Source organism: Topomyia yanbarensis, chromosome 2, assembly GCF_030247195.1.
Source record: "Topomyia yanbarensis strain Yona2022 chromosome 2, ASM3024719v1, whole genome shotgun sequence".
Taxonomy (NCBI): Eukaryota; Metazoa; Arthropoda; class Insecta; order Diptera; family Culicidae; genus Topomyia; species Topomyia yanbarensis.
In genome coordinates this window covers 50,883,308-50,908,580 of record NC_080671.1, presented here as the reverse complement: position 1 = coordinate 50,908,580, position 25,273 = coordinate 50,883,308, and the positions used below count along the sequence as shown (strand labels likewise).

The following is a 25,273-nucleotide window of genomic DNA, read 5'->3' as shown; positions in this document are numbered from 1 at the left end:
TTCGGATAAAAAATGAAAACTGCGCTGAGCACAAAATATACACTACGTGAATCAGTTACAACTTTTATAATCCAGTTCATATTGCCACGTTACTCCAGGTGAAAAATCGGATAGTAACCAGAAAATAACATATCACAATAAAACGGAGATGAATTCCAAATGTCATGGTAAAACTACTACTTTTCAAATATTCACCTTACTCCACGTATCAAAATAACGAAAATCGTGGCTAAGGTCTGAAATCGTGACCATAATTATATTGCGCTATTTTGTCAGAAAAATCCGATATTATACTCACGAATACTATATCACGGTGACGTGATAAGAAATTACAAAATTCGGGGCTAAGCTCCTGAAATCATGTTCATCGTTTAAATGTTGGCTCTTTTAGCCTTTATTAATTTATATAAACCAGTAAGTCCCCAAATTGTGAACAAGAATCACAACAAAAATCAAACATCTCCAGGGAACAACTACAGTAACCTAACCAACATTCGTCTGTAACGCCATGTATTTTTTGACGCGAACTAGTTTTTTGGAAACATAAATATTTTGAATTTATTATTCAAATTTTCAGGAACTTCAGCTCACGAAATCGTAATTTTTTCTTCAATTTGTGAAAAGATTTTTCAGTGTATAACTCCTTGATAACATTTTCCCTAAACTTTCATAGAGACCTGAGCAATAGATCGAAAAATATAGTGTTTCTGAGCGATTATCTCGACATGTTGTTTTTTTTCTCCAAAAAATGGCTTTTCCGTGAATATGAATGCCTGAAAACTATTCAACCGAATTTCTTCATTTTTCCAATAGGGATCTGTAGCGATATAACATTTTCTGGTGCAGATTGTTCCTGTGAGTTAATATCTCAATCCTTTTTTATTTCTTAGAGCGAAGCGATTGAAACAGGATTTTTTAGGACAATAACGTATCCAAACCAAACAACTTTATAGGTTGTCTCATTAGATCTACTATAGGTTGCAAATAAAACTTGGGGTTGCAAGCTGCTAGCGAATTGCAAATGTATCAGATCATGCTGTGTGGGTTCTGTCCCAGTTAACAGTAAGGCGAACGAGCATGTGTGCGGGGTGTCATTTAGTAGAGCAGCTGTCAATTTGTTAGTTGGATTTAATTTTTAATTAAAAATCAGAAAAGAATAATTGAGGTTTGAAAGTAATATAAGTGTACTCGTAACGACACCGCTATCAATGCATATGAAAAAAATGAGTCAAATTTTCAAAATTAAGAATCCTACTTGTTTGTAATATTTTCACGAACCTTTACGATTCCTTTTTTATGCATACATTTTATTCTGAGCATAAGAAATTTTTAAAGCAATTTTTAGAGCTCAGAACATCGATTGTACAAAGATTTTTTTTAATTTAACTACTGGTTAAGGTACGAGGAATACTCCTATGCTAATGGATTTCTTCGAGTTTTGGTACTTTAGGGGATTCGCTAGACTTACATCGTGATCACAGTAATGCCCCTTCGAAAGAAAGGGTTGTGGGGGCTCCGCCAATAATATTTTTTTTAAATTAATGCTTGTTTTTTCACTCAAATCTGAACTATAAAAAACTATTAATTACATGTAAAAATTCATTTCTACATACCTTTCAAAAAACTTAAACTTTCCCCATTTTTTCCCGTCGAATGGGATGTAACCTTTTCTTACCACGCGGAGTTAAGGCGCTCTTTCGTATGCTTAATAAAGTAGCTCAACGTGTGCCATTTTACAATACAAAACTTTTTGAGTTCCTTTTGTGTAAATTTTTGGGGACTCAATGCTCCCCGGATTCGTGCATTGCATTTGTATAAAAATTACCACAAACACTTGCGTTTTAACCCTATTAAAAATTTGTGTCGAAAAATGTTAGCTTCTTCGACAAATCAAATGCACTTTAACACTTTAGTGAAAAAAATTGTGATTGCCCAATAAAATGGGTCATATGAACTACACAAACACCTGAGTTTAAGTCCCAAGCCCACACATATAGTTGAACTTTTTTTAACCCGAAAAAATATGCGAATGATTTCACGGTTAAAACCACATCAATTGAAAGCCATACATTGCCTCAGTTAAGGTTCACAACAAAACTAAAACCACGATCAAAGATTTGATTTGTAGGAAATTCAAGTTTTAATGATTCTAAAAAAATCCTCACATTGAAACATTTTGGTTTAAGTAAGGGAGCTAAAACACCACATAACTCACACATCCGCTACCCTCTAAGCAACCATACCCATTGACGACCCTGCAAATCACAGAAGGCGCTGCTATTTCAGTAATACAACCCTGAACCGTATAATCAAAATTGGAACAAACATCACGTGCCCCGGAGTGAAACTCACCATGGGTTTTTCATCGTCAACGCAACTACATGGTTATTTTTCCGACCCAAACAAGCTACAATATCCAACCCAACCAACTGCTGCAGTATCACTCACCCTGGTATGAAATATCCTGCTTCAGCGGTTGTCACAGCTAGCTAGAATTACATAGATGAAGGTGTACTGTACATATACGTAGTGGGTCGTGAATAAAGAACTGTCTGTCCTTCCCCGTGGCGTTTCGCATTATTATGCTCCGTTCGCCGAACATTAACCTAAAAATTATTCTACCTACTTGAACATGGCAGGGAACATATTCAAAGCCTACTGAACAGTGACCAGCTGGAAGGCATCAATATTTTTAGATCCACCCATTCAGCATAAATTTGAATTGACTGCGAATCATGGAGCATCGATCTGCGGCCATACTTATCAGCATCTGACAATTCTAGGTTGCGTCCCATCCGTTGATATCGTGTGACATCATCGCTGCAAAGCTGTTTTTGCTCGTGAAATTTTAGAGCAAACAGTACTGACTTTCCCCACACATAGTCGAATTTTTGATCTCCAATCTACACAACAAACGAACAGTGGCACGCACCGAGCGAAACGAAATCCTATTCAAACACGGCCGATGATAAATTCAAGCCTTATTATTATGCGAGCACATATCGGATCGGATCCGCTAGCTAGATAGATATGGCCGTTGCATTCATAATACATAGAACGGGGCGCCTCGCGGCTGGAGACCGGAAGGAAGCTAACAGTCGAACGATAACGGACTTGTCAACAGCCTAAATTGCTGTGACCCCAACTGACAAGGGCTCGAAACGGAGCGGAAACGGTTGTTTGATTTAATTTTGATTTCCTTCAATCAACGATGTATGCTATCCCCATCCGTTCGTTGGGATAAATGTGTGTGGGTGTAAGTGGAAAGTGTTTCCTGGTAGGCTATAACAACTCGGACCATGATTCCTTGTTCAGGAAACATTTTGGTCAGCTAGATTCTAGATGTGCGGTATTTGCCTGTGTGGCTCCCCGACACCGACCAACACGGGTGAAGTTCCAAATTCGGAAAGCATAAATGTCAACAATAATTTATCTTCACCCGAGTGCATCCGCCTTTTTGCCGTGTGGCGAAATGCCGGCTCTTGCTTTTTATTTCGATTGCTATCTAACGGTTGTGTGGTCATCATTGTGGGATACCAGCCAGCCTTTTCCCGGCCAAGGCGGACAAGCCGGTGCAGGAAACACTTGACTTGTGAACAAAAGGCATTGGACGGAAAATGCATCCGAGGCGTTTCTGGCCAGTTTCGTCATTGTCACTTTGATCGGAGCATGGACTGGTGCTTGTGTTTTTTTTCATGTGGAGGTTTTAGCTTTTAAAAACAATGGCTTTGTTGCTTTTTTGGGGGGAAATGTCATTAGACTTGGATCAATAAGGGGGGATGAGTGTTTCATATGGGATTGAAGGAAATAGTGTTTCGAATGCAGAGCTAATAGTAGCATTTAATCTGCCATCATCAAAGGCGGCTAAGGCTATAAAAATGTTCTTGTCATGGACACTGACCATCTATTGCGATCAAGTGCAATACTGACGCCCCTGCTGGAAGTTATGTCGTTTTCGTTTTTGATAGTGCACTACACCGGTGGTCATTCAAACTTGGGTGTAATCAGTCTGTCTCTTCTTCGAACTACACGGGTGTAGCACGAGGTAAAAACGAAAACGCTTTTAGCAAGTCTTTCGGGACCAATGACGTATCTAAGTACTATCTAAACCAAGGTGCGGAAAAATGTGACGAATTACGAAGAATAAAACTTGCAAATGAAGTAGATATTACAGAAATTCTTACAATCTATATTGAAAAAAAAAATCTCTTTCCAAACACAAGGGAATTATTTCCCAAAGAACAAAGTCTCCTTGTACAAAACAACCTTGTCAGCAAACAATACACCTACAATCGAAACGAGCCGGACCTGTTAAACCAACAGAACAAACGCTCAATGTATTTAGTAGTTCACGGAAAAACCCGCTACACTACGGCACACAGTAGTCCAAATCTGGCCAGAAAAGTTTTTTTTTAAATCATCTAATTTTAACTCTACTGGCGATAATGATAGACTAGAGAAATCCATTGAATTTTATAGTTTTGATTTAGCTCTTCTAACCGCTGTCCGTTTTTGCCCGTTTAAATGTAATAACATTTGAAATATCTGAAAATTTTATAAAAAATTACCAAATAACTTCTCAGTCGCAAGAGATAGACCTTTGAACACTTCTAGAAAGATATGTTCCTTGGCAAGGCGAACAACTTTCTGAAACAAACTGAATCGTTATCTGCGGTATTTAAGAAGTTATAATAAAATAAGTTTTTGAGAGGTCATTGTAAATCAACGATCTATAACTACGAGTGTACTATTTTTGGTTTTCAGTAAACATGATCGCAAAATCAAGTTCTTCAACATTTGCGAAGACTTCATCTTACATTATTTTTGCAGAAGATACGAGAATACTTAACTAATTTAACAAACATATCTTATCAATTTACCTTACTGTGGATTCATTGCTCCATAACGGATAATGAGAAAGCGGATAATGTAGTTAAAATAGAGGCACTAGACGGTGACATTTATGAAAAACCTATTGCCTTCTATGAATTTCATAGCACTTCCCCTCAGAGAACGCTTACTAGTGGGAAAACATCATGGGTCAATGGAGATCTGGGACGTTGGTTTGCACTCAATTATCACTGAAGTGTCAACGAAGGCATGGTTCCAAGGGTTGGATGTAAGTCGAAACTTCATTCGTGTGATGTCTAGGCTCATGTCAACTCATCACATGCACATCTACGACATCTTAAACGACTCAGATCTAAGGCACTTCGCTTGTATTGCCATACACGCTGTCGTTTCGCCAAATACCGTTTTGCGCTAGCGAGTAATAATTATCGATCCTATAACATTTTCTTGTACAAACGCTACTCCATTCGAACACAAGCAAACCAGCGCAACAACTCCCGACAGTTTTGGAAATTCGTGAACTCCAAGCGGAAGGAGAACGGATTACCTACCGATATGATTTTGAAAGATCAGACTGCTAGTCTGGCTTCGGAAAAGTGTGACCTATTCGCCACTCATTTTAAAAGCGCATTTAGTGATACTACCTCGTCTGTTGGTCAAATTGCACGTGCTTGCAGAGACACACCATTAAATATCTGTCCTCTAAGAAGATTCACGATTACAGTCAGCAAATTAAAATATTCCGTCACTCCTGGTCTTGGCGGTATACCTTCGCTAACGTATTAATTGCCCCGTTGACAATTGAACAATTGAACAGTTCTGTCAGATAGTGTTGTTATCCCGCCAGTTGGTAAAATTCAATTATGTTTCCTGAATTTAAAAAGGGAGATCGGCGAAATGTTGAAAATTATCGAGGAATTACATCGTTGTGCGCTTGTTCCAAAGTGTTTGAGATCGTAGTGAACGATGAACTCTTTGCATCCAGTCAAAGTTGCATTTCCCCTGACCAACATGGATTCATCCCAAAAAGAGTTACCGCTACGAATCTCGTTCAATTCGTCTCACTCTGCTTACGAAATATGGACGCTGGTGCTCAGATCGATACGGTACATACTGACTTGAAATCAGCATTTGACAGAGTTGACCACGAAATACTTTTGGAAAAATTGAAGTTAATAGGCGTTTCTATTGATCTGATTCGTTGGCTCGAATCGTATCTGTGTGATCGTCAACTTATAGTGAAAATTAGATGCGCATCCTCCGTCCCGCTTTCAAACAAATCGAGCATTCCTCAGGGAAGTAAGTTGGACCTACTCTTGTTTACACTATTTATTAATGATCTAGCTACAATATTACCACCTGGGCGTCGCATATTTTATATTATACTGTTTAGTTTTACAACAGCTCTTGGACAGATTCGATGACTGGTGTTCCATAACAATTGCTAACAATCAGTATTCACAAATGCACTGTAATATCTTATCACCGCAAGCATAAGTCAATTTAGTATGATTACTGTATTGGAGATCAGAACCTTGAGCGTGTTCTACAAGTGCGCGACCTTGGAGTCACTTTGGACTAGGCACTCCCGCTCTCACCTCATTACGACCATATCATTAACAGAGCAAACCGCCAAATGGGATTCATGTTCAAAATCTCCAATGATTTTAACGACCCTCTCTGTCTCCGTTCACTATACTGTGCATTAGTACGGTCGATCCTAGAACCTAACTCCATGGTATGGTGTCCGTATCAGTCAACATGGGTAGTCAGGATTGAAGCAATACAAAGGAAATTCGTTCGTTATGCACTGAGACGCCTTCCGTGGCAAGACGCTATCAATCTTCCGCCATACAAAGATCGCTGCAGATTATTAGCTCTACATTTGCTGGAAAAAGAAGAAGAGTAGTCCAGGCTGTTTTCGTCGCAAAAATACTTCTTGGTGAGGCAGATTCTCCGGAGCAATTTAGCCAACTACACATTTGTGCTTCGTCAACGAAACTTTTTGCTTTTGGGTCATAGCAACTCTTTGTATGGTGGTCATGACCCTAGTTGCTTCATGTCTGCCACATTCAACGAAGTGTTTGCGGATTTCGACTTCAACGTGTCATCTACTACCTTCAAGAACTGGCTCTTAAAGAGTTTTTGATTTGCCTGAAATTTAGATTTATTACTAGAATTCTTATTATTTTTTTGTATTGTATTGTAATTTTAAATTTTTAGTCATTTATTTTATTTTAGTATTTGTATTGTATTTTATTGTAGTGCCTGGCATTGTATTGTACTGATTATTGGACTGATAAGATATGGGTTTTTTTTAGTCTACTTTCTACTTCTGCCCAAGTCAGACGTACAATTGAACCAAGTGAACAACAAATAGCAATCTCTCGATCTAGTGTGCATTGTCTCGAGAACAAAGGAAAGATTTAATTTATCCTTCCCATTATGAGTAAAGTTGACGAAAAAACTCTGCTCCGACCCAACACAGCGGTCGTTAACTGTAAATTTTGCTCAATACGATTGATTTTTCGTGAAGTGGAATACCAGCTTAGACTTAAGGAGGTTATGTATCTTCAGTATCATCATCTTCGCAATGTAGTACTCGTATCATTCAGCACGTTAGCCCAAGCCGAACGTTTCGTTATGCAGAACAACTTGAAGCACGTGGCTGAAAGTGATAAAGTTGGAATTAAGATTCCTGTGTATATAGAAAAAGACTATGCTAATGTAAAGCTACATGACCTATCACCACGTAACCCTCCAGATCTAATTGCAACATACATGTCGCAATACGGAAAAGTAGAATCTGTTACACGTGATACGTGGAGAAATTTCTTCCCAGGTACTCCTAACGGCGTTCTTGTGGTGAGCATGCGGATCGAAAGACCTATCTCCTCCCACTTGACTATAAAACTCAAAACCCATGAAGCTACTATTAACCAAACTACGCTATGCACCCATGAGGAGCAAACTCCTACATGCAAGTATTGTAGTCAGTCAGCGCACCACGGACAACCTTGCGCGGAAGATACATAGGAGAATGCACCTCTACCGATTGCCGACGCATCCACGGCAAACCAACCAAAAAAAGAGATTTCAATACCAACACCTGAACCACAAACGGTTGCCAAATTTGTGGCAGCTATTGACAACAGCAAAAGCAGCATCCAGAACCCCAAAAATCACTGTAAGCAACATCGGTGAAGAAGGTATCAATAATGACGACGGATTTACATTGGTCACCCGTAAGTGTAAGAAGCAGAAAAGAACACCTGATCCCGAGCACCAAGACACTTTTAACGATGATGACCTTGATGTGAAGGACAGAAGAGAATTAAATGATCTCCATAACGCAGCAGGCGAGCCGCGAAAGAAGGTCTCCGCTCGTAATAAAAAGTTGCGCGCACGAGATCCAACGAATAATCAATAATATTTGTTTTTTTTATTTTGCATTTTGTAAACATATGAAAAATGCACGGCTCCGTTAAGCTACCGCTATGAGCCATGTCAAATAAACGAAATAAAAAAAATATGGGGTTTTTAAGCCAATTTGAGAAAAGTTTACACGAGGCTTCACTCCCCATCCTAATATTTAATACTTAATATTTCATTAAGACCAGCAAGGTCGGATAATAAAATAAAATAAAATGTTAAAAAATAAAAATAAAATGCGTTGAATGCACATCTCCGCCGTATTGAGCTAGCAGAACATGATCAAGGTGCTTGCGAAGAGGGTTACCAAGACATTAAACATGCCGTTTGGTCTTGCACTGAATATCGAGAAACCAATTTATTTATTTTGATTTTTTATAACATTTTAATAGCATTAATATCTCATTTTAATTATTTCATTCTGTTTATATTATTATTTTTTTATTCAAAAAATATATTTTGTGTATTTAGTTCACTATATTCATTTTATTGAAACATTTTATTTATTTTGTTTTATTTATTTTATTTATTTGATGCGCTGCATATATTTTTTTATTTTACTCATTTTTTACAATTCTTTGTTTTCGTTTAGTTTATGCATTTTATTGTTTATTTAATTTTTCCCACTTCATTCATTTTATTCAGTTTCTTTATTGTATTAAGTCTGTTCAGTCATTTCTTTTATTTATTTCACCCAATTTGTTAGTTTGTAACACATTTTATTCTATTAATTTTATAACTTTATTTGATATTGTTAAATTTTGTATTTAGTGAACTAAACTAATTTGATTTATTTATTTCTTTATTACGAGTAATATATTTTACCTATTTTTTTTTTATTTCATTTGTTTTATTGATTTTCTATAATTGATTCAGTCTGAGGGAATACTAGTTTAGGACTCGAAACTGTGTGCATTTCACCTGTAGTTAGGTACCTGTTTCGCATGAGGTCTGCAAACTAATGAACATAGGAAATGTATCATCTCACATTTAAAAATCTTCATCAAGATCTGCTAATTTACAATCGGTACTTTTATTTTTGTCTGGTAAAGTGCTTCTAGTAGTCTCTTCTGGAGTCTTTTGCCAACAGTTTGTTTGCAAAGTCTTTTTCTGTGAAACGTGCGCAATTTTTTCTTTAAATTGATATCTTCTTAAATTGCCACGAGATGGAGGAAAAAAAGAATTACTTCTGCACAAGAGACATAAACCAGTCGAGTATCCTTGCTAAGGAGTGGAAAATGGCAAAGCCCACGATATATGCAGTTCTGGAATGCCTGAAAGAATGTTTTTCTGTTCCCAGGAAGCTATCATCAAGGTATATAAATCGTACAGTGGACCGGGCACTACACGTCATGAAGGCTTGCAAAGTAAATCGAAAAAATTTCAGGTGTGGATTAGGGTGTCCCAAAATGACATCATGTTAAAAAAGTCATCGGACTCACATCTTAAATGAAAGGTTAGGGAATTTGGAGCACTTTCTTCTTCGGAGTGAATTTGCTAAAATGCTCCCTACTGGTGGCGAATTTTGATTTTTTGAAAAATGGGCTGATTTTGGGTAAAATTTCAAATGCCTCTTGAAGTGCTCCTGAACGACCATAGATTTTTTTTAGCATTTTTTTATTTTCTGAAGGTCCTAATGGAGAAGTTTGGATAGTTAGTTTGTACAAATTTTGTATTGTTAGAGCGGCAGAGCCATTAAAACTTAGCAAAAAGGGAAATTTTTGATGATTTTCAGTAGTTTTTCTTCAAAACTGGGTATCTACAAAATTTCAAAAGTATAGAAAACACTTCATACAGTTGAGCAAAATTCAGGGGCCTAATTTTTCAGAAGAAAGTGTATAGCTACGGCCAATGGGGTATGAGTTATTTAAGTTTTTGTTAAATAATCTTTTGACATTTTATGATATTCATCAAAAATAACACTGTTCTACAAAATAAAACAACTTAAGTGTGCTTAGTCCGCATAATATTTTTCGGAAAATAGAAGTAAAAAGGATGAAAAATGGCGTTTTTCGCTTGATTTTACTACATCAGAATCAGTTTTTATGAGCATTTAATGATTTTTTTAAAATTATTTTGTATACTAATAGCCTCCTAGCGGGTTTGAAAATCACTAAAATTAAACAAATATGTCGGGTTAATGGCAAGTTATGGCGTATATTTGAAGGCTGAATTGATTGGCGTATTCACATTTTGTAAATAAGCTCTTATTTCCATGTTAGGAACTTTAAAGTGGAGAAAAATGCAAAAGAGTGAGGTGAGTGTTGAAAAACTGATATTTACTGTTTAGATCACATAATTCCGAAATAGTCAAATTTGGGGCAAATAACCTCGGAAAAGTTTTATTCATCAAATTCATCGAATGTATTCTTAAGAACGACGAAACGTATATTAAATTTGATTTGAAACAGTTACAGCAACAGAAGTTTTATGTTGTAAGAAATTCCGGAAATTTTCCCAAGGAATATAAATTTGTTTTTTGCGGACAAGTTTGTCGGTAAACTGATGATCTGGCAGGGAAGCTGCAGTGGTGGCCGGAAGATTCCGATTTTCATAACAATCAACAATATGTACAATATACCAACAAAATTTATTAGGTCCTAACAAAGCACCCTTCAAGTGTTGGAAAGATTTTATAGTTGCCATTACAGTAAGAATAGACGTCATTGATAAAGAGAAGAACCTTCCGAATTGTTTGGATTATCCGCCCAAATAACATATATTAGGGCATCATCAAGCTAAACTGAAGATTAGTAAAAAAAAAGCTAGCCTTAATGACCAGAAATTGAAAATAAGCAGATGAGGTTGACCAGTAGTTTGTGCAGAAGTTAATGGCACGTATCAAGCCCAAACTTTGAATGATCATTTCAGAGGAATAAAAATCGCAAAACCCGTATTGTGTCATTAAATTTACAATAAATACCTACGTATCATTTCCTTTGCGTTTTATTCTAAACCAAATAGATTTTGAGATACTTCCTAATGAAAGCGTACCGATTATAAATTGGCAAGGCTTTAATTCTTCCCCTTGTATGATGAGCTGTATTCCTATTAAACTTCAACATTTAGCATCTTCAAGCTATCTCAACCTTCTTTATTAAATAAATGGAGTAAACATAAAATAATAATCCATCTTTAAGAAAACTTAAGGTGTTTATCTCAAAAAAAGTACAACACAATTAGATACAACTTTTCTGATGACACCTTAGCATGCAAATGTAACCGAAAACCAGAAAACATTTTTACCACCTTTTTTCGCTTTTGGGCCCATTGTGCGGTGCAAGCGAGATTAAGTGCGAGTCACACGATACATAAGCTTCCGACAACAAAACAGATCGTAAACGTCACGTCACCGTTCCGGAAGGTTAAGTTAAAGGCATTTCTCGTGTAAAGAACTGCATGTAACTACTTTTGACGTTCCGTTGATGTGCTGCACCAGTGAGATCGTGTAAATAACACTGAGAAAATGACCTTAAGTTGCAAGCTAAAACTGACTATAGGGCGTTGATCTGTTTTGTTCTCCACCCCAGTAAGGGAGGCATCTGGACAGTTGTGCAGTTGGAAAAACTTTTCATATAATTCAGTTCCCACCCAAAAGGCGGAGCAAAACATATTAAATGTTCACCACAGCCGACAGACACCACTATTTACAGACCAGAGAATTTTGTGAAACACGAAATGCGACAGCATAAAATCCACGCTCCAGTTGATGACGGTAGCTTTTGTCTTGACATTTTCTTTTTTTTTTTTTGATCACCCATTTTAAGTTACTGTATAGAGTAAATAAATTTTCCCGGATGTCACTTGGTACTTACACTCGTCGTGATCTTTGGCGGTGACGGTGAGTACGGTATGCTGAATGTCCTCGTTTTCATCGACCTCTGCCTCGTACAGTGCCTTGTCGAAGTACGGTGGATTGTCATTCTTGTCGGCGATTCCAATGCGGATGAATTTGGTAACTAGAGGGAAGAGAAAAAAATGAGACATGTTTTAGTATCCGATTGAGAGTAGTTCTTAATTTAAGCTTCAAATGTAGCAATTAGTGTAGTTTTGGAAGTTTCTTGCAATATACTGCCGTGATACGTATAACAGTTACGTCTACGTGGGAATTATTTTAGAAAATGGGACTGACATTTAATTAAGACACAGTGCACTAGTACACAGTAATATTTATTAAAAGCTTTTTCATCAATCCTTTTCCTTATCGGAACCTGAACTTATTGATCAATATCATCAATGATGCTACCACTGTTCACAGTGGCCAAATCACATGGCACAGGTTTTGTGTTACCCATGCTGCTTCGCTGAATGTGCCGAATAAAGCACTCATAGCTTGGTTCCAAGTTCGTTTATTGGCACGGATCAAGGGACAAATTTTATTTGACAGTGAAAAAAGTTATTCAACGTAAACTCGTTGAAAACTTCAGATGCAGTTTCCGAGCTTGATGTTCTTCCTCTTCCATGGAAATGTCTTTTTCACCAACATCCAGTGGCGGGTCAGTTAGTTAGCTATAGTATAACCTTCATCGATGTTGTTGTCTATCATCTGGTGGTTGATGATTGAATCTAGTTTTTTGTAGTCTTCCTGTGAGCTATGCTTACAATCAATTCATCCTTTTTGATATTTTTATTTTAGTTATATCCTTGGTAACTATCGGTTGATATGTGCTAGGGACGTGAATTGCAGATAGGGTTCGGCACATCGAAACCTCTCCTAAGTTAAAAAGTTTGTGGCAAAATCTGAAACTATTTTAGCTATCAGTTTTGAGCCTATTTTCATCCTGTTTCTATTACCACTCAACCCATTTTAAGCCGATGGTTAGAGTAGCGCCTGCCATTTTTGTTCATGACTAAAATATGTCAGTGGCGCACGGAGTGTCGGTGGTCTTACCCTTGCTATGTTAAGAGAATCCTTGAACAGTGGAGCTTTGTTTCTTCGCAAATCGTGTCCATAATAACCATTTCGGGGTTAGCTATAGTCGATTATATATCAATGTGTTGGCATCTTCTGATGATGAAATGTGTAGTGCTGTGATTGAGTATGGTTGGAGTAGCATAACTATGAATCAGCAACTATGAATCTATTCCGCTTTGTGCAGGAACAAAATGCTTCCATAGCTTTGGTTCCAGAACCTTATTTCCGTAATGAAAACTTCTATGTAAAAAGCTTGCAACAAAAATTATATGAAAAATCCACGAGATGTACCTAGAGCGTGTATACTAGAGTGGCTCGCGGTTGTATGGGAAAACTTCAAAATCATTTAAACTAGCGGGCACAGCACTTTTTGAGTTCCTTTTGTGGTCCCAAATGCCTGTGCAAAATTTGGTAGCGGTTGGTTGCTTCCCGGGTTTGCGCATTGCGTTCAAAGTTTGCATGGGATTTTATATGGGGAAATTAATTATTTTGCATTTTAATTAATAAAGATCCCTATTTCACTGATAATGAAAAACCAGCTACATAAAACTATAGTTCAAACCTTGGTTAACAACTTTGCCGAAGACCGTAACTAGCTACGAGTTTTCAAAAAATAGTTATAACGATTTTAAAACTTATGGTAAAATCCAAATGCAGAAATTGATTAGTTTTACCAACACTGCCGGTGCACCACCGACATCGACATTAAAAACTTAGATAAATGAGAATATATTCATCGCAGAGACTTGGTATCTTTGAATGAAATGTTCAAAATGAATTGCTGAATAAAATAGACGTAGTCAGAAAATGACAAGAAGCGAGGGTGGGGGGGGGGGCTTGTGTACTCCCCAGTCCCTTTTTAGATTGTTTTGTATAAGACAAAGAATCATTACGTCCTTGTAAAAGTCAACGACTGAACTTTCTTAATAATTTGATAGACCCAAATATGAATCATACTACAATCTTTGTTGTGGGAAAAAACATTTACAATATTTAGGATTTACACCTACAAATTTATGTTATTTTTGCTTGATGCAAAAACTAACTCAGGTCTGGAAATCGCGTTGGGTTCTAACCTGAAGTATATTGCTGGTCCACCAAGATCACCTCTGTTTTGCGTGAACCTAACTCAATTTCATCAAAAAACGCTTGTTTGAAGTAACTATCCTGGTTTCGTTTCTAGATTCTCAAACGAAAACTTCAATAAAAACAATTTCGAGACTTTAAGGAATCTAAGGATATACATTTTTTTTTAAAATTCTGACTCTGAACGGCTAAGAAATAGGGTTTTAAAATATGTAAAACTTATAAACCGTTGTACCATTTTAAATGAGATAACAGTAGAGCCCTTAAATAGTAGCACTCAAACACGTAAGATTAATTTTTAATTCGACGGTACAAACCTGCGTTGAAGATGTGCTCCTTATGTTACATTAAACTATCTAAAAAGGGAACTGGGGAGTACACAAGCCTCCCCCTCCCTCTTCTTTTCATTTTCTGACTACGTCTGTGTTATTCAGCAATTCATTCTGAACATTTCATTCAAAGGTACCAAGTATCTGCGATGACTATATTCTCATTTATTTAAGTTTAAAGTATCGGTGTCGTTGTGTACTGACAGTGTTGGAAGAAATAATTAATTTCTGCATTTGGATTGAACCATAAGTTTTAAAATCGTTATAACTATTTTTTGAAAACTCGTAGCTAGTTCCCGGTTTTGACAAAGCTGTTAACCAAGGTTTGAATTATCGTTTTATAAACATGGTTTTTCATATTGAGTGAAATAGCGATCTTTATTAACGTAAATGCAAAATAATTGATTTCCCCATATAAAATCCCATACAAACTTTAAACGCAATGCGCAAATCCGGGAAGCAACCGACCGCTCCCAAACTTTTCACAGGCATTTAAGACCACAAAAGGAACTCAAAAAGTGCTGTGCTGAAAAATGTCATTTTCGAGCCACTCTAGTGTATACTTGTGAATAAATCTATTGATGCACGTTCTATATCCGACCACACAACGTGCGATATGTGTGCTGTCACGGTCAATATGACTGTTGATAACACAAACAAGAAATACGTCTATTGTTCGGCATATTTACCGCATAATGAACCATTACTTCTAAAGATTTCAAAAGTGTCAAACCCACCAAATAACTTAGGACAGCCTAAACATCAATTTGAGAGGCACCGAATTGATTGCATACTTAAAACGTACATGCTTTCATATAATGGAGGAAATCGCCAAAAATTTGCACGAGCTGGCAGAAAAGAGGTGTTAGATGTAACTCTCTGCTCTGACGGTATTACACATGAGTTGGCTGTGGTTTGTACCTTACGAGTTCGAGTAGTCGTTTTCTGACTATACGTACATCGTCTTGGATCATTTAAACGTCTCGTTAGATATCATCATATATCGTAAACCCAAATCTAAGAACTAGGACTTCTACGAAGAGGGTTTATCGGCTAGGTTTCATGGGTATTTCCCGACGATTGAATCTCCAAGTGACTTGGATGAGTTTGTTGATAAAACAAACTTTCTCATAGTAGCAGCTTGTCCGCTTCGAGTAATGCGTGCTACTGGAGAAATACCTTTGGTCGAATACCGCACTTGTTTGACTCAAAAAGCTATATAGAAGAGCATGGAATAACAGAGACAGGGACGGATCGAAGGCACAGCGTACAGACATGCCCTTCAATTCTTTGACTCTCAACGACTCTAGTTCCTTCTTAAATCAGTGAAGCGTTTAATTCGGCGAGCACCCGCTGCATGCAATGCAACATGCATATCAGCGGGGAAGTCTACTACCACCCTATTGGGTCTACAACATTGAAAAAGCATTGAAGCTTTTCTTCATATTGAATGTAATTTTGACAACGTGTGTTTTAAAAGCAGCACCTTTATATATAACCATATGAATACACGCAATGCTTAGCAATCATTTATTTGTTTATTTGTTGTACCGTCACCAACAGACCCCTTGGTCCCAATAGTGGTTACTTAAACTATATTACATTTCAAAATACACATTATTTTTGTTTTTATCGAATTCCTTGTCAGGTTCAAGTCAAAAGCCGTCGCCACACTGTTAAACACACGCTGGAGTCCGGTAACAGCGCTCTGGCTCCCATAGTTGGTTCTCCTGAACGTGACTCGCAGAAGAGAGTTATTGCGCAGAGCTCTAACGCGAGCTTGAAGATCGAGACGTCCGAGGATTGTAGAGCAATCCGCCCTGGCAGACAGTAAGTCCGAGACGAACAGGGCTTGAGAGCAGTCCCTCCGGTTGCGTAGAGTATCGAGCTGTATTAACTGACAACGGTTTTCGTAGCTCGGCAGCTGAAATCTGTTTTGCCAAGGAAGATGTCGGAGTGCAAAGCGTATGAACCGGCGTTGGACAGCCTCAATTCTGTCGACGCCGTTCTGGTAGTAAGGGTTCCAAACAGCAGAACCATATTCCAGTGTTAAGCGAACCAGCGCTCAATAGAGAGATTTTATACAGTATACGTCCTTAAAGTTTTTCCAAGATCCTTGACGTGAGAGTGTCTTGGAATACGCGAGTCGAAAAGATGGTAGTTAAACTGAATCGGATGGCGTTTCCGCGTGAACGTAACGATTGAGCATTTATTCGGGTTTAAAACCATTCTGTTTAGATCACACCACGTACTAAAGTTCTCCAATTAACTCTGAAGAAACACGGCATCGGTTTTATCCAGTATTTATAGAAAATTTTTCATATCGTCGGCAAAAGAAAGGCGGGACCCTTTTAATTTGATGTTGGCGTCATTAAAGTGGAGGAGGAATATCACTGGACCGAGATGGCTTCCTTGTGGGATGCCGGATGTAGCGAAGAATGGTGCAGATAGCCAGTCCTCAATGCTGATTTAGAGTTGCCTTCCATCTAGGTAGGAACGAAACCAGCGCAGTAGTTGTCCATGGATACCGAGTTTGTCCAGCTTCTCTATTACGATATCATGATTGATTTTGTCGAAGGCCGCAGATAAATCCATGTATATAGCATCGGTTTGCAATCCGTCAGCGAATCCATCGAATCGGTCTAAAACAACCAGCTCGAATAGTTTTGATACTGCACTTAAGCACGAGATTCCCCGATAATTGTCAATGTTTGGATTTGTTTCCTTTTTTTTGTGAACTGGAAACATGTGCGCTGCTTTTCAGCAGGAAGGGAATGTTCAGCAACCGTCATATGTGCTCATTTTGAGGAGAAGTAGATATAATGAAAACAAATGTCTGCGGATATCCTCAAGGTGGTGTCCTGTCACCACTTCTATGGTACCTTGTCACCGATGGCTTGTTGAGGAAACTTCCTGAGCTTGGGTTTCCGATATGTAATTTCACCGACGGGTATCACAGGTATCTGCATTAACACACTTTTTGATTTGACGCAGCAAGCCCAGTGTGTTGTTGAGCAATGATATATTCATATTGGAATATCGGTTAATCCAAATAAAATATTAATCGTGCTATTCATGCAGCGAAGGATCACAACAGCAGCTCGTCCGCTCCAGTTCTTTGACTCTGAAATAATTGTCGCAGATCAAGTTAAGCATGTTGAGGTCTTTCTTAAGTCAATAGTTAATTTGACAGCTCACATCGTTTTCAGAATCAACAAAGCTTGCATGGCCTTCGTGAAATGTAGACGGACTTTCGGCAAATCTTCAGAACTCATCAAAACTCAACTTCAGAGGATGGTCTGAATGGCGATGACTGGTGTGTTCTCCACAACACCTACTGCTGCTATAGAGGTACTCTTGGGCATAAAACTACTATATGTGTTTCTGAAACAAGAAACACTTTCTTGTGTAGACCGCCTTAAGGATACTAAGCTCTGGAACAGTAACCCAATAGATCGTGCAACTAGCCACACAAGACTGTGGCCGCGAATGATTACTTGGGATGAGCGTATACTTGCTCCCAATGACCTTACACTCCCATGTAGTTTTCCCTAAGTATTCAATGTGAGAAATCCTCCTCACGAGGAATGACAGTCTGGCTGGATCGAACAACAACTTGAAGAATACGTAGTTTGTTATATTGGCGATTCTTTGTTGGGCGTCCAACAAAGAATCGCCAATATAACAAACTACGTATTCGGTGCTAGTGTCTATTGCCGTGATATGAGATTGGACCAATCTCATTCGCTTAGTCGATATTGTACCGTATTCCAGGCAGAAATCTTCGCAATTGTGTGTGGCGTACAATGGGCACTTCAATAGGGAATTTGCGGTAAAAGATTCTATTTTTGCTCTGACAGTCATGTTGGACAGCACTTGGTTCGTCCTAGCACTTAGCTCGGCAGATTCGAGATCGAAATATGTAATCGCATGTCGAACTCAAATCGCAGAACTTAGCATTTCAAATGCTATCTGCCTTCTATGGATACCCTGTCATTCCGGTATTACTGGAAGTGGATGGGCGGAAGAATTGGCTAGAGCAAGCGCTGCCGCTGACTTAGTTGGTCCAGAACCAGTTCTACCACTGTCGACAAGTTGGATAAAGCACTACAAGATTCGCTCTTTGACTGCAACAACAGTGGCATCTGTTCATAAAAAGTTTTGACAAAATTATAAAAATTGGTCTTTGTGGCTAAAACTTGGGATTTTAACTAATTTTGGGTCGCTGAATCCATTTCTGCTACCTGTTTTGAAATTCCATATTTCATTTTTTCGACTACTTTTATGTAAGCCCATTTGAAGGCGTTGGTCGTTAAAGGGTTAATATTGACGTTAATCATAGTAGCCAATCACATCGGATAGCAGAAATGGTTGACAAAACTAGTAAAAACCACTAATTTTTCAGTAATATGATGTTGTTTAGGCAACTAATTTGTAAGGAGATTTATGAGCTACAGGGCGTCTCCATATGGGTATTTTCAAAAACATAGATATACCAACTTCGGCGCAAAAATGCGCAAGATGAGGCCTGTATATCTTGAAACTACACTAAATTTTGAGTCAGATTCATGATAAGTGACCCATGGTAGAAGTTAAATTACTGATATGATATAAAATTTGTCAATTGGGTTTTTTATGTAGAACAAACGTAAATCAGCTTTGCACAAAAATCTCACATCTAGAGTAAGATGGGGTAAAAGTGCGCATGGGGCAAAAGTGCGCATGGGGCAAAAGTGCGCATAGGACTTTTAGAAGCACAGAAGCGCTAGAACCTGGCAACTCTGTATGGATTTAGTGTATCATTAAGTCAACTAATCGCACATATAAGCATGAAAGGTTTGAATATAGTGGCTTGAAATTAGGGGGAAGGACTATTTTTCGCTGATTTGATATTTTTTGAATTTTGGGAATCATAAATTGGCTGTTTGAATAAATCAGGATCTATAAAACTACAGTACCCTAAAAATCTTCAACATATGGTTCGTTGCGAGATATATTTGATTTGATGAAAAAAATTCAGTAATTTTCAAAACAATTGAATAAGTTAAAAGCTGACAGAGGGGTAAAAGTGCGCATAGCATATCGGCCCAATTCAAAAGACGCGAGTGAAGCTTTTTATATAAAAATTGAACTAATTCTTCCATGATTTAAAGAAGGGACCAGCATCTTCAATAACTGAGAGCTCACCGGTCAAATCACGACTGATATGCGCGGTTTAGGAACAATAGCATCAGCATAACTGGTTTCAAGGAAAAATATAGAGTGCCGACAGCTCAGAGTAATTAAAAAAGAACCAAAAAACTATGAATATTTAAATAAAGATGTATTTCCAATATGAAACGTATATTCGCAAGAATTCTTGTAGTGATCTACCCAACTATGACAAATAATGATGTTACCAGGGGTGACAATTTGATCATGAACCACATTGTCTAAAACATGAAACATCCAGGTTTTTTCAACATAAAGGAAAACTGAACAACATCAACCGAGGCAGAGGGAGGGGTACTTTTTAGTTATGAAGGAAGAGTAAGAGGGGATGGATATCCTAAAATTGATTAGTTTAATTTATGTGCGGAAATAAATCGGCTATTTAAGCTGTGCGCACTTTTGCCCCGTGCTATGCGCACTCTTGCCCCGGCCATGGGACAAAAGTGCGCATTTGAGTATTCATAAGAAAATAACTATTTCTCGGATTACAAGCAAAACCAAGAGATATTTAGTATTACGTTTTGAAGATGTGTGATGAGAGTTAATTTGTAATCATGCCAATTTTCTAGTGCTTTTCTACCAATAGTTACTTTACGAAAACTGTTAGGTGCGCACTTTTGCCCCACCTTACTCTATAGTTTACCATATTCATTCTTCTTTCCAATGAACTTCAAATTTCTCCAATCGGCGGTGCAGTTCTTGAGATATCGCTATTTGAAATTCTAAGGTACTAGCAATTCTAATTCATTGAATTGAACAGAAATCCTCGACATCACTTGCTTCAACGTCATGTTAAAAATTCATTTTTCATCCGATCATCGTAAATTTTTTAGATACTTTTATTCAAACTGAGAGAAAAATAAAATAAATATTCACAAAAGAATTACAAGACAAATGATTTTGGGGGTTTTGTCACTCGTCATGCCCTGTGCATTGGCGTAGCTTACGAGCTTGCTTTCAAACGCAGAATTTTCCTAAAATGTCAAAGAATTTGTTGCATTTTTCCAACCATAATTGTAGTATTCTAGTCATTACAAACTCAACTACCTCATGGCTACTATTCAGCGTGCTGAGTATTATTCGAGTGATCTTTGTGAATCCGATTGCGGAACTTCATATCGTTTGAGATGTAATTGCGCTGCAATAATGCATGCGTATCCAGATTTTTGGTTTTTCATTCATAGTTGAATCTATGTTCCTAACCATGTGTAGTAATGAGCTATAGAGTTTTCTGGCATGTTTTGAGAACCAAGTCGCTTACAGAGAAAACAGTGCAGTATTTTTGCAGTATCGACAACCGATCTTTGAAATTTTTGGCGAAAAAAAAGGGTAATAAATTGAAATACTGGCTTCCGAAAAGTCACGGCGAAAGTTTATAAACCTTAATCAGTTTAAGCCGAATTTGAATGAAAATATCTCTTCGGGGTGTTGTCGTTCTGTTATCTCAATATGCCCTCGGGAGTGTTAATATATCGGCTCATCGCGAAGTGTATTTTATTCCTTGGAAGTGAAGAATTTTCCGTATCGTCTATGTTCTCTGTGTCGTTATTTTGCTAGTCCCTATCTCCATCACTTCCCTGATCCTTTCCATCAAAATTATAAAAAGACAAATCATCAGAAGGCACATATCCTCGAACAACATGGAGAACGCGCTATTTGAGCCAGTCGCTACTGATTCCTGATTCTGAAATTAATTCGTTGAATTAATAATAGTCAATTAAGTAGGTGAGTTTAGGGCACTCTTCGTTCTTATCGAACACTCATAGGGTTGTTCAGCTACGGTAACCAGACCAGATGAGAGAAGAATCTAGGACAGCCGCAAGGTACCCCCTTCCCCGATGCAAACTCAACTTGACGCCTTCGCTCAAACGTACCTGGCATAATTCCTCCCCCGGTTTCGCAGGTCGGCTTCAACCATTGCTAGGGAAAAATTTTGCCTTATGGTAATTAAAGACATCGACTAATTGAGAGATTCGAGTGTTTATTAAAGAAAAAGCACTGTGAACAAGATTTTTGTTCGGCTTAGGGGAGAAAAATCATGAAATATGAAGCGTTTTAGTCCAGTCCACAAGACCCAGGACAGTCAGTTGAAAACCAGGACATGTCCTGAGAATCGAAGACGTCTGGTCACCCCAATTAAACTACTGAAGAGAGGGAAAACCACAAAGAAATTGATTCCTGGAACTTCTGGTCTACTATCCACAATAATCGTACATAATGAAAATCCATCAGAGAAGAAATCTTTGAAGCATGCAATGCTTGCAGTGCACTGAATTGTGTAGAAAAGTATCAGCAGCTGCTTCGAAAACCTACACGAGTAGTAAGGAATCGAGGCCAGAATTAAATTAATTGTGGGACCTGCCAGTATATAAATAAATTCTAGCTAAGCGTTGCTCTGGGGAAGAAGCGAAAAACCTTTTCAGAGAAATAATACAATTTCCACCTACATTACCATTAAATGCCAGGACATAAATATAGCATCAAGGAACTCCGGTTCTTGCTAAAAGCCAAGTGAAAGGCAAATCGTTTGTTGGAACTCTCGAACGTTTCGTTTCAATGAACACCTTTATGTATAACGTGTATGTGTGTCAAACTAGGAATGGTAAATTTATGACAAGCCCATTAGCTTGACCTTTCCTGCAGACGATTGGTACGAACAAGAGTCAGGTTTGAACGGATTCACCGACGGTGAAAGTTGACTCCGTGCCAATCCAGCAGTAAGGCTGTTCCGGTTGCCAAACCGATGCATGCCAGCAAAAATTAGCTTCATCGAGTTGGGTGGAATCCAAATCGTGTTGCATATAGAGGAGTATTTAATCGACGACAATTTATGGTAGACTATTATTGAGACACTGATGCGGCTACTTTGTTGCAAATACCTTTGTGTGTAACGATTTATGAGTTGGTAGATGCCCAGTAGGTAGGAGTCTTCGGGCGTTCTCGTTCTGCTTGGTAGTAACGAATAATACAAACCAAATTAGCATTTTCTGCATAGCAAGAGAGCAATTCAATATTCCGTTCTCATCCCTGAGGGGAAGCAGTTTCAGTGTAAAACTTTCCCGTCGAAAGGGTCTCGGGATTACGCTCTACCCAGTTGGTTTTCCATAAAGCTACGAGCATAGTTGAATAGTTGGACTAAAACAATTGTCAGTCATGTCAATTGCATGGCCGGGCTCGCTTGGGTTTCTCCGAGCCATAAATGAACAAGGGAAAATCAACCAGAGCAAGAAAATTCATTACTGGTGCTTGAAAAGTTGCTGCCGTAAGGCACTCACAACAACAACGACGATCAAAATTGCTTCCCAACTACCCAGGGAAGCTGGCCGAGCATCATATTGACTTTGTTCAGCAGCTGCAACGGACCGAACCACCCATCGGGGAGGGGAGCAATAAGCTCAGCTGCTGTTTCGCACTCGATCGGAAAGAAAATCCTGACTGCTGGTCGATTTTCAAACATCAGTGGCGTAGCTGGAGGAACTGCATATTGAACAAAATGCATCGATTCCAATCGGAATTGTTTTTGTTTTGTATCAAGAATTCAAGACCAATAATGTATGAATAATCAATTTTTGAATATGAAAATAATTTTTGTGTTACATAAGGGGTATCAAATTTGTTGCAACAGTGTTATCGAGAATTGACAAATTACATTATCATTATACATTTTCACTCATTCGATCAATCAGCTATCAAGTGCAACTACGGACGGTATACCTAAGCCTATCTAAGCTAAGGTTGTATTCTGCACATCTAACACCCAAAAAAACAGAAAAGCACCCGCTTGCTCCGACACCGGCGACGCTTAACCCTGTGATCTGCGGAATACCGCGCAAAGCCCCACTGAACATAGAGCCTTCTTTTATCCGGTTCGTAAAATTTAACCGGGCTCTATTTCACTCACTCCACAGCAGACGCTATTAGACGGTAGTGGCGGAAAACAGTGGTACCCACTAGCAGCCGGAAGCATCTTGCCAGTGCTCTCGCTGCTATCCGCGAACAAACTCTCAGCTTATATTAAGGCCGGCACCGCAACACCACCATTGTACAGTTTAGTGGTCTCGGTAACGTCGGAAGCTATTTTACGTGCATCGACTTTGCATTATTATCCGACTATCCCATATCGTCAGGCTGCCTGTGAACCCTGTGGTAGCGCCCGGGAATGAAAGTGTGCAAGCGAGCGAAACCGCAAATATTATAGTGATTGAGAGCTTATTAAATACAGGCAGAGGGATTATTGGAAGCGTTTGCCACCATTTTTTCGCATGCTCCTGTTCATGGTTCCAGAGTATTCTTTTTTTTTTTGTTGCAGGAGACATTTGGATTTAATTTATATTAGCATCGGCACCGCACGTCTGAGAGTTCGGTGGTTTTTTCACTGAGCTAAACAGTATGGTGATATGGTGTTATCACACAGAGTTAATACAAGTTCGAACACTTAAGAACTTTCCTGTGTTCGAGTTGTGGAGTATGATTGGATTTCGTGGAACATTTTTCCGTTCAACAGCTATCCTTCATCGCAGGTTTATTTGAACAAAAAAAAAAATCTGTCACTGTAATTGTTAGGAAGTGTAAAGTGTCTGTTTCGTTGTAACAATGCCCAACCTGGTAGCCACCCACCCCAGCACAAGAAGAGGTGCCTAAGTGTCATTCTTAGATAAACTCAGTTCGTTGGAAACGGATCAAAATGGTTTTCTTTTGGCCATCGTCTAGGGTGTTGACAAGGGGTAGGATGAAGCCATTTCCATGTTGACTTTCAAATCGTACCGCATTTTATGCTATTCAAAACCAACAAAATAAGGTTAAGGTTAATATCAGTAGGTATATTATCTTATCCGGACAAATTAACTTAAAGGCTGTGGGGCATCCAGCGGGTTCGAGTATTTCAGGCAAGAATTGATTTACTAGGTTTCTATTTCCATGTCAAGAGAGCCGAAATATATATTAAATGTGACATCGGTACTATTGGTTGGGGATTTCATATATATTGAATAATTACCCCTTAAATTGAATCATCATCATCATAATCATGACCGAGACTGTGGGCGAATAAGCCGGGTTTTCTGGACAATGACCAAATTTTCAGATTGCTCGATCTTGACACGCCATTTTTCAGTCTTCCTGAACTCTCTCCATACATAAGTATTCCACTTTATAGACAACCAGATATAACCAGATATAATAGAGCCTATCGCGACCTCGACTAACTTTTCCTGGTTCTAAGAATTCCGTATTAATGCGAATTAATGGATATCCTGCAGTTTACTCCACAACTTACTGCAGCAAACTGGTCGAAAGGCGCTTAGTGTTTTTACTAACGGGTTTTCAATAAAAATGAGAATTTTTTCAGTCAGGTAGTTAAAAAATAAACCAAAAATTTTCAGCAAATTCAAAATTTTTTTATTAAAACATAATATTTATTCATCTAAAAAACGTCAACTTAGTCGCGATG

The 25,273-nt window shown here is 38.3% G+C and overlaps 1 protein-coding gene across 1 annotated transcript in view; it reads right to left on the bottom strand.

Annotated features, from left to right (window-relative positions):
- The window catches only part of LOC131684708 (neural-cadherin), a 181,295-nt gene that overhangs the window by 128,968 nt on the left and 27,054 nt on the right, over nucleotides 1-25,273 (bottom strand). The window contains exon 2 of the mRNA XM_058967813.1: nucleotides 12,099-12,242. Coding sequence (XP_058823796.1) covers nucleotides 12,099-12,242 — 144 coding nt within the window. The remainder of the gene's footprint in view (nucleotides 1-12,098; nucleotides 12,243-25,273) is intronic.